The sequence below is a fragment of the Triticum aestivum genome, chromosome 4A, assembly GCF_018294505.1.
Source record: "Triticum aestivum cultivar Chinese Spring chromosome 4A, IWGSC CS RefSeq v2.1, whole genome shotgun sequence".
Taxonomy (NCBI): Eukaryota; Viridiplantae; Streptophyta; class Magnoliopsida; order Poales; family Poaceae; genus Triticum; species Triticum aestivum.
This window is the reverse complement of record NC_057803.1, coordinates 663,484,797-663,494,926: the sequence shown is the minus strand read 5'-3', so window position 1 is coordinate 663,494,926 and position 10,130 is coordinate 663,484,797. Positions and strand designations below refer to the sequence as shown.

The following is a 10,130-nucleotide window of genomic DNA, read 5'->3' as shown; positions in this document are numbered from 1 at the left end:
ATAAATCAAATACTAGCACATATATATATTTCCTCCCAAATTACTAAACTCACAAATTAATAACTATATAAAGCAATGCAAGAGCTAATCTAGGAATGAGAGATGAAAGGACAAAGTTGCTAACCTTTGTGATCATTTGAATGGATGAGGGCCTTCAAATCTTGACAAATTTTGGGCAAAATGTGTGATGAACTCGAAAGGAAGAGGGGAAGAACAGAGAGGAGAGGGGAAAGGGAAAGAACAGAGCGAGCTCGGGTGGACGAAGGGTTTATGTAGGACGACCTTTAGTACCGGTTCGTGCCAAGAACCGGTACTAAAGGTGCTAGAGGGGGCCCAGACTGACAACATCCTGCCACCACTCTCATTAGTACCGGTTCGTGGCACGAATCGGTGCTAAAGGTTAGCCACGAACCGGTACTAAGAGCGGCCCGGCTAGCCGTTGGAACCAGCACTAATGTATACATTTGTGCCGGCTCAAATACAAACCGGCACTAATGTGCTTCACGTTTGACCCTTTTTTTACTAGTGTATATACGTTTACTCTCTACAAAAGACAGCAGTCTGGCGTATATAATACACCTATAAAACTTTTTTGTTCTTATGAACAATACAAGTGCTACGGCAGACCTGAAAACACAGATACATGCCGTGATCAGGAAAGGGAGTGCGAAGCAGTGCTTACCGGCGCAGGCAAACTCACCTTGTGTGACTCCTTGTCATAGAAGCGCCTCTGGAAAACTGGAGCCGATGTAGACCGACGCTTAGAAACCGGGGGAGATGATGGCGTGGCTTACACCGATGACCAGAAGCGTCACTGCTATGAAGAAAGGCCTGCCGACTCCTCACGGCTGGAGGAAGTGATCGGAGACGTAGCCTGCGCCGAACCTCCCTGAGAAGTTCTAGATGTTCCAGAGTGACACCAGGGTGCTGGTCTCCCTGCTCGTGTAGCCAAAGGATCCCCGATCCCATCCCGCAGGCCATCGCAAGGAAGAGCAATCAGAAGTCAAGTTTACACATGGCTTGCATCACATTCAGGTTTTCTTTGTGCAACATGTCCTGACCAGATCCCACAAGCGCAGTGCTAGAGCTGGCTCTTCTCGTTATTTCGATTTCATCTTCTGAGCTCTTACAACAATAACTGCTGGAGACATGATCAACAGCAGGAGTATCATGAAGCAAACACTCTGTCCAGCTGAACTTATCACGAATACTTGGTCTTAGATTATTATGGCAACCATCAGGTACCCAGCAACAGTAACGGCCATGAGAGAGAAGGCATCAAGGAACTTCTTGTTGTACCGCTGATTAGCGCAGTGGACGTTGACAAAGTACATGAGCAGCAATGCGATGGCTATGGGCCGGGTAATATCTCTAGCAAGTACTCCCTCTGTCCTGAAATATTTGTCGGAGAAATGCATAAAAATGGATGTATCTAGAACTAAAATACGTCTAGATACATCCATTCCTCCGACAAGTATTTCCGGACGGAGGGAGTATGAAACTGCCAGTATCAATATGAAGAATGCACTGTACCTGAACCAGTGTTGCTGCACTCAAGCCCAGAAAACCATGTATAGATGGTTTAATGCCATATGAAGGAGTATGCCATGTCTGTAATTGTGTAACGAGACAAAACATGATACACTGCCTAACAAACGCACCTTACGGTTGCTAGTTTGCTAGGTCGTCGAGAAACAGAGTGCAGGTTATGATTATTGAGCAAAGTGTGTTCAATGTTGGATCCACACACGTTTGCATCGTCAGAGTTAGGAATGTAGTTAGGTGAAAACTCAAGACAATAACACTGAAAGTTCGTGCAATTAACGCAAATGATAGCTCCACCCATGCAGTGTGGTAGATACATGATTTCAGGAAACAAGCATGGTGCTGAAAGGATGAGGCCAGCAAAAGAAGGCTGCATTATTGCCTCTCTGGTGTCTCTTGGGTCTTGGCCAGAACACATTATAATGAACGGCGACTGCACCTACACAATTTTACTCTTGTTGTAGAACCAGGGATGCTGATTCCCAGGGAGCAAGAATAGTTATACTGTATGTATGAATTACTATAATAAGTCTAATAAATCACATTACTATAGTTTTCCAGAACTGTTTGTATGTATTTATCTGCTACTTTCAACATATAATTATACTGCTACTTTCTGCAGTGTGCTAGATACAGGATTTCAGGAAACAAGCATAGTTATACTGCTACTTTCTGCAGTGTGGTAGATACAGGATTTCAGGAAACAAGCATGGTGCTGAAAGGATGAGGCCAGTAAAAGAAGGCTGCGTTATTGCCTCTCTGGTGTCTCTTGGCCAGACATAATTATAATGAAACAGTGACTGTGCCTACACAATTGTACTCTTCCTCTAGAACCAGGGATGCTGCCTCTATGGTGTCTCTGGGCCAGAACACATTATACTGTATGTATGAATTACTATAATAAGTCTAATTGTACTTTTCCAGAACTGTTTGTATGTATTTTTCTGCTACTTTCAGCATATACATCATCTGCATAAGAAAGGAACTGAATGCCAACAAAACACGTGATTCTTTCGATTTCTGGTTCCAACTTTGGGGCAGAGCATGTTTGATTTCACATTGGTGTATTGCAGCATGAATCGCTACAGGTCTAATTAATCACATCATTTAGGTACTGATTGATGCAGAGCAGAGACTGTATACTGCTTAGCAGAGTAAGAAAGAAAGCCAAGCAAGCGAGGGGAATCAGGACGGCAGTACCTTCACGATGCCGTTGACGGTGCCGCCCTGGTCAGGGAAGTTCTCGACGGCGATGACGACATCGGCCATATTCAGGAAGGTCTGCGCCTGCGCTCCGCGCGGCGAGCAGCATGTAGAGGTACATGAGCGGGAGCGGGGCCGACGCGACCCCGGCACCAGCGAGCTACATGGGGAGGTACCCGGCGGCGCAGAGCGCGGCGCTGGCGAGGAGGACTGTGCAGGGGCTTCAGCGGCCCACGGGCGCCTACGCGGAGAGGACCCCAGCGTTGACGGCCACATCGAAGAAGGCGACGGCGTCGAGCGCGGACTTGTAGTAGCCCTGCGACGCCTTGACTGCCGGTGAGTATACACCGAAGCAGTAGCTGCACCCCGCGAAGCTAGATTAGCGCGCTCGCCGCGAGCGCCGACCACCGACCCACCGCGTTCCACACGGCCATCGCCGTCTCCCCCCGCCGGAACAGAGGAGGAAAAAACAAGGGCAAAGCTTATTTTTTGGCTCGTGATGTGTGAGGGCATTTTCGTTTTCATATTTTTAGAAAAAATATGAACGTGAATATGAATATTCTCAAATACCGAATGCGTATCAAATATTACTCGGATGCGGAAATAATATCATTGTTTACTTGATTCGGAGTGGATATGAATAATAGTGACATATTAGTTCAAGGAAATAAGAGAATAACTAGATCACACAAAATAATCAGCATGCAACATATAATAAATCAATCATATAGACAAGTTTATGAATAAATACTACAAAAATGCATAGTAATTACTAAGTTTAATTATACAAAAAATTGGACAGCTTATTAGGCTTTTATGTTGGATATTTGGCATATTTGGCATGTTGGATATATATGTATGGAGGGGGTACGATTTATTCTTCTTCAACTATTTTGATAGTGGTTAGCTTGGACAACTTGCTATTGTGTGCCCAACTAATACAATGGTTGATATTAATGAGGCTGTCTACAAGCGTGTTCATAGTTATTCCACAGCGTTTTCTTAGTTGTGATACTATATGAAAGGGTGCTCATCCGAAAAAAAGGTACTGACTATGTTGGCATTGCTGATCTGTCATTTCGTCCCTGGTTTCTGCATTCTATAATCATTGATAATTTTCCATGGGATTAAATTAGTTTGAAGATTGGTTTGCCTGTTAATACTTCTGACAAATAAGAATCGATCATTGAGACTCGGCAATTGTACATGTCTACTGATCACTAGGCTTGGTGAGAGGGTATTCGGTGTGGAGATGAGATTATTACCGGGGCTAATAAAGGTTGAATTACCTGAACTTTTATAAATGCGCAAACTCTTAACTGGCTATTCACATAGTGCGGCTGCCAATTTCCTGTCCATTCGTGATGTAGTATGACGATCAACAAAAGTCAGTGGCAAAGACTTATGAAAATATGTGTTTATGCCAATTTTCTCTTTTGAACAATTATATGTAGCAGTTTCATGATCATTGAGTTCCGACCAATGTAACAATGGACATCCTATCCAAGAAGGGTATCGGTTTGCTGTGTTTCTCCGTCAGGTGATCGACTGGGTGTTCCCCTTGGTCTATAGGTGGCATTTTTTCCGCCTTCTCTGTAATGTGTTTTCTCTCGTTGTGTCCCGTTGGTTAACTGCTTTCTTTACCCGTTGCAGGAGAGAGCAATGTGAAGGCGTTGTGGATTTAATGACCCCGCTTTGCTTTTGTTTTAGAACTTTGTGGTTGCTTGAAGTTTATAGCTTACTTCTGCACCGTTAAGCTATAATTCAGACGACAAACAACGGGTTCAGATATGGGTGCGGCTGGTTCGCCCATGCTTTTCTGAAAGAAAAAGTGCAAAGGAAGAGTTTCCACTTTTCTCAGTATGTGACAATCGGCGCGAAAGCTCCACTCGTGAGCCGTGACAAACTATACGAGCGGATAGTAAAAAATAGAAGAGCTAAAACTAGAGAGATCTCTATTACGTCTATTAGTCGCTCGTAAAATAAAGTTAGTCATGCTCTTCCTGCTTATGGTAGAAGTACCCCTCCGTACTACCGTATGGCTGGGTTCGGTTATGCTCAACATTGTAAACTTGGTTCTGGCTGATTTGCCTCCTTGAGTAATAGAAATTTCACTTTTTCTTGCAAAAAAAAAGAGGTGGCTCAATATTTTTTTATTGTTCCCAAGTAAAAAGAGAGAGAGAGAGAGAGAGAGAGAGAGAGAGAGATTTTTGACTGTTGGCCCTCCGTCCGTGAATAAGGGTACATCTAGATTTTGTTCTAAGTTAAAGTTTTAAAACTTTGACCAATTTTATAGAAAAAAGTGACAACATTTATGACACTAAATTAGTATAACTAGATTCGTTTTGAAATGTAGTTTTATAATGTACCAATTCGATGTTATATGTGCTACTATTCTTTTATATAAAATTGGTCAAAATTTTAAAATTTTGACTTAGGACAAAAGCTATATGTACACTTATTCATGGACAGAGAGAGTGCTGGCTAATCCTTTGCACTACCCTTTTTACATCGTTGGATGCTCGCAGCCCTAGGATGGCGACGGCAGATGATTCCACCCGCCACCAACCCAGTTCTTCATCCAAAAAATCTCAAAGAAAAAAGGGAAACCTTTTCCCGACCAAACCAATTCTCCATCTCCGAGTAAACTACATACATGTATCGGCTGCCTCGCATTGAGAACCGATTGGTACATTAAAATTGATTCATTGATTTCCTATATGTATGTATACATGATGTTACGCGTACACTGCTACTGCTAACTATACCTCGCTACGTACGATTTCCCCGGTGGTATAAACTGCTTTTACATAGTGAAGAAGAAAATTCAGAGGGACAGAGGGCCATGGCGACGGCTCGGGAGGCCGGCACCGGCAAGGGCGGCAGGCGCGAGCTGAAGTTCCTGTACATGTAGGTCGCATCCTCTGCTTCCGCGCCGTCGTCGAAGTTGAGCGCGTAGCTGAGCGGGTCGTACCTGAACTCCCCCGCGGCCACCACGCGTCGCCTCCACCTGGCCCTTCCGCCACTATGCGGCCTCTCCCCACGGCTGCCGGGTGACGATGGCGAGCCGAAGCAGCCGCACACGGCGGTCCGCAGCTTGTGGCGCACCGCCGGCGGCGAGTATGGCGAAGTGGACTCCATAGCGTCCATGGAGTCTGCCTTGATGCTACTGTGCTTCAGCCGGTAGAAGCTAGGGATGGATGTGGGTTGTCAGAGTTGTGGGGTGTGTGACAGTGTGCCCTGCTGCTGGAGGGGACACTGTATGGTATAAGCCAAAAATTGAAGTAAAAAGCACATATTCAGAAGGGTTTTGGTTTTTCTGCCTAAGTGAAAAGCTGCAAAAGCAGAAATAAAAGCTCAAACAGACAGAGCTTGTCCAGCCCAAGCGTGGTTTGCTTCCGAGCTCTCTCTGAGAGTAAAATAACGAGATCGGTACTATTCTCAGAGCGCGGCTTTGTCGTCGCTCCTCATCTGCCAAATCGGCAAATCGCAGAACAATCCAAACTTGGCTCGATCCTTTCCACTCTCGCTATCCTCGAAACGAACCGGAGAGCACACGGAATCCCACATGGTCGCCGGGCCTCTCTAAGAACATGGTTAATAATACAACCAACGGTCGGCTATAAGAATTTGTCATGTCATTTATAGCCAACCTCTTAGCTGGCATATACAATAGTAAGTTTTAAATATGTACTAGTTTATCAATAGTTGGCCCACCTTACATCCTCATAAAGTGTCTTGAGTCTCGTGTTGCAGCTGGCAGTGGCGGAGCCAAAAATTTTGTGGAGCCTGGGCAAGTTGAGCACAAGTGTATAATCTGGAAATCTAAAACCGGGTATTTAAATACACAACATATAATACAACACAAAACTTTTGAACCACAAATCCTCATTAAAAATGAAATGAAAACATAAACGTAATAGTCTAACAAAATAAAGTTCAATAGAGTAAATAAAGATGAGACTTGAAAACAGAGGCAAACTCGCCATGTTTCCAACAAAAGTAAAGTTGTCCATACCAATTGTCATTGTGCAATTTCTTTCACCATGATCAAAAGCATCTCTGATTTGTTCATTTTTGTCACAAGAAAAACATATAATCATCTTTGCATAAAGGTGAACTCGCCATGTTGCCAAAGTCCTAAAAGACACTACAAGATAAAAGAATGAATTTGTAACTGAAATTAATTTAGTTGTGGGATGTGAATATATTCAAAATAGTAAGTTTGCAAGAATAGAGATGGTCAGATGGAACATACCAATAGTGCGCTAAAGAAAATTACGAGGCAAATGCCCTTTCCGAGACTTCATTGCAGTAAATGTTTGAACATCCTTATCATCAACTGATTTGAATAACTCCCACTTGGTGTAGCAGCATATCATCAAGTCATTGAACCATTCATTATTGGTTCTCCTCTCTCTCCTCTTCTCTCTCTTTCAACTAAGCAAAAATATACTCCCTCCGTCCGAAAAAACTTGTCATCAAAATTGATAAAAATGGATGTATTTAAAACTAAAATACATCTAGATACATCCCCGTTTATCCATTTTGATGACAAGTATTTTTCGGACGGAGGTAGTATTATTCTATTTCTTATAGTCAGCTTATCTCATCCTATTGTACTTGCTCTAACCCAATTCCCCACATGTCACGCATATTTATTGTAGTGTTAGGCCAGTCCGATACTAGTATGTGTCCATATGTAGCTGTCGATTGTTTTTTGAGAACATAAAGTGGATCCAAGCAGTCCATATGTAGCTGCCTGGGCTCGTTTCAGTGGAACCGAGGCCCTCCCCTGTTTTCCTGACAGAATAGAAAGAAAGAAAACAAGAAAGAAAGAAAGAAAGTGCAGAGGAAGATTTTTCTTGGTATGTGACAATCGGCGCGAAAGCTCCACTCGTGAGAGCTGACAAGCTACACGAGCGGATAAGCCAGTGGAGCTGGCTCTTCAAGATTTTTCTTCCCGCGTGTGTGCGGTCGATTCGAGTTTTTTTTTACTGTTCGCTACTCGCAAATCCTTTGCAGCACCCTTTCACCCACGTACAGTAGTACGTACTCCCTCTGTAAACTAATATAAGAGCGTTTAGAACACTACTTTAATAATCTAAACGCTCTTATATTAGTTTACGGAGGGAGTACATCGTTGGATACGCGCAGCCCACACGGTGGATGGCGACGGCAGATGATTCCATTTCCACCCACCACCAACCCGGCCAAGGTTTAACTTCCTTCACAGTTCATCATCCAAAAGAAAAGGAAGCCTTTTCCCGATCAAACCAATTCTTCATCTTGCATTGAGAACCGACGGAACACTAAAATTGGTTGATCGATTCCTATTATCCTATATGTATACACTATACAATGATGCTACTGGTACACTGCCGCTACATCGCTGCGATTTGCACGGCCGTATAAAATGCTTTCACAGAGTTAATACAGTTTCACTTGGAGAAGAAGAAGAATCAGAGAGACAGAAAGGTACAGAAGCAGCAAAGGACGGCCGACAGCTACTTGTACGATTCGATTGGCGACTTCAGGCGATGGCGACGGCTCGGGAGGCCGGCGCCGGCGAGGGCGGCAGGCGCGAGTTGAAGTTCCGGTACGGGAAGGCCGCGTCCTCTGCTTCCGCGCCGTCATCGCTGCCGCTGGCGCCGTCGTCGAAGTTGAGCGCGTAGCTGAGCGGGTCGTACCTGAACTCCCCCGCGGCCGCCACGCGCCTCCTCCACCTGGCCCTGCCGCTGTTTTGTGGCCTCTCCCCGCCGCTACCCGGCGACGACGGCGAGCCGAAGCAGCCGCATACGGTGGTCCGCAGCTTGTGGCGCAGTGACGGTGGCGAGTAGGACGAAGAGGACTCCACAGCGTCCATGGAGTCTGCCTCTGTCTTGGTGCTAGTGTGCTTCAGCTGGTAGAAGCTAGAGATGGATGTGGGTTGTCGATCGAGTTCTGGGGTGTGTGACGGTGTGCTCTGCTGCTGTAGAAGATAGGCGGAGGTGGGCAGGACTAAATAGGAAGAGTGGAAAAAAGACTGGACCAAGACAGGGGCCGGTGACGGCGTGAAGGGTAAGAGACGCGGGGAAGCAAGCAAGCAAAGCTATCGCCGTAGCGCACGCGTGCGGTTAGACGTGAGGGTGTTCTGGGGATTTCGCGGGGCTTCGCTGCCGTTGGGACGGGAGGGAGGAGGGCGATGGCAACGGTCGGTCTTCGTGCAAGCTGTCGCAATGCACAGAGAGAGAGACAGCTGACCGTGGCAACAACGGTAACAGTGGTAGCTTAGCTGCAAGTGCAGCTCAGACCTTCGTTCAGTGCACTTATACAGGCTTTGGTTCTCTTTTTGTTTACCATAATTGGCCGTTGTTGTCTTTCAAGTGTCAAACAGCTGGTACTCTTATTTTTTTTTCCTCGAAGAAGAAACACTTGGCACTTTTCTCTCTTTTAAAGGAGATCAACATCTGATCCTCACGCGGACGTACGCTATGGCTCCATTCACTTACTACATTCGCATCATACAGAAAAGAGCACGATAAAAAGCACTGACACGGCCGACCGAATAGGATGCCAAACCTCCCGGCCTGGTGAAAGTGTTTCGTTCGATCCACGTCAGCCTTTTATAATTCCTGTGACAGCGACGGCGACTCTGCTCGAGTGAGCGCTCGGTCAAAACGTGCAGCCCGCAGGAGAAGCAAACTATCCTGCCTCCATGCAAGCGCCGTTGGTTTGGTTTTGCTGGCACCCTCCACGTAGCCTGCAGAAGCAACCAACACAACACGGAACATCCCGTGCGTGTTCCACACGCCCAATGCACATACTCTTCCGTTCTGAAAAGTCAAACTTTACAAATTTTGACTAGATTTACAAAGAAACCTATTTGTATGTACAATATCAAATATATGCAATATGAATATATGGCTTGTGATGTATCTAAAGATATGTATTTCTTATTCTAGATGTACATGTTTTTCTTTGTAAACTTGGTCAAAGTTTATGAAGTTTAACTTTTTTCTAAAAAATATACGCACTACATTGTGAAATGGAGAGAGTAGTATCGTACAGTAGTACAGTACTACTAGAGCAGGATAATGCTAGCTTCAGCCTTCGGGCTTGAGCACGTGAATGTTGCACCTTGCATGGTGGCAACATCCAATCATTTGGATCACAGGGTTCTCAACCGATTTGATCTGATTAGTCCGGCAATGGTGTTGTGCCCATTCTATGAATCACACGATGCTCTTGCAAAGTCGGAGCCTCGAAGAATATATCAAGCTCAACCTTTTTCTGGACCCCCACCAGAAGTTTCTAACCAAGCGAGTTAGATCGTCACGAACTGTCAGGGGTTGTTTGAACACTCCAACTACATAAATTGGGAGAGCCTAGTAGATTTGATT

General features: G+C 45.1%; 2 protein-coding genes and 1 pseudogene across 2 annotated transcripts; all 3 read right to left on the bottom strand.

The window, feature by feature from the left end:
- Positions 1-434: 434 nt before the first annotated feature.
- Positions 435-3,182, bottom strand: LOC123084221 (uncharacterized; annotated as a pseudogene).
- A 2,287-nt stretch (positions 3,183-5,469) lies between these two features.
- LOC123082971 (uncharacterized) lies at positions 5,470-5,964 on the bottom strand. The gene has a single exon (XM_044505147.1). It carries the CDS (start codon positions 5,896-5,898, stop codon positions 5,521-5,523), a length of 378 nt encoding a protein of 125 aa, XP_044361082.1. The 5' UTR covers positions 5,899-5,964; the 3' UTR covers positions 5,470-5,520.
- Positions 5,965-7,848: 1,884 nt separating this feature from the next.
- LOC123082970 (uncharacterized) lies at positions 7,849-8,762 on the bottom strand. Its single transcript, XM_044505146.1, has one exon. The coding sequence runs from the start codon at positions 8,612-8,614 to the stop codon at positions 8,282-8,284; it is 333 nt and encodes a 110-aa protein (XP_044361081.1). The 5' UTR covers positions 8,615-8,762; the 3' UTR covers positions 7,849-8,281.
- Between the last annotated feature and the right edge of the window lie 1,368 nt (positions 8,763-10,130).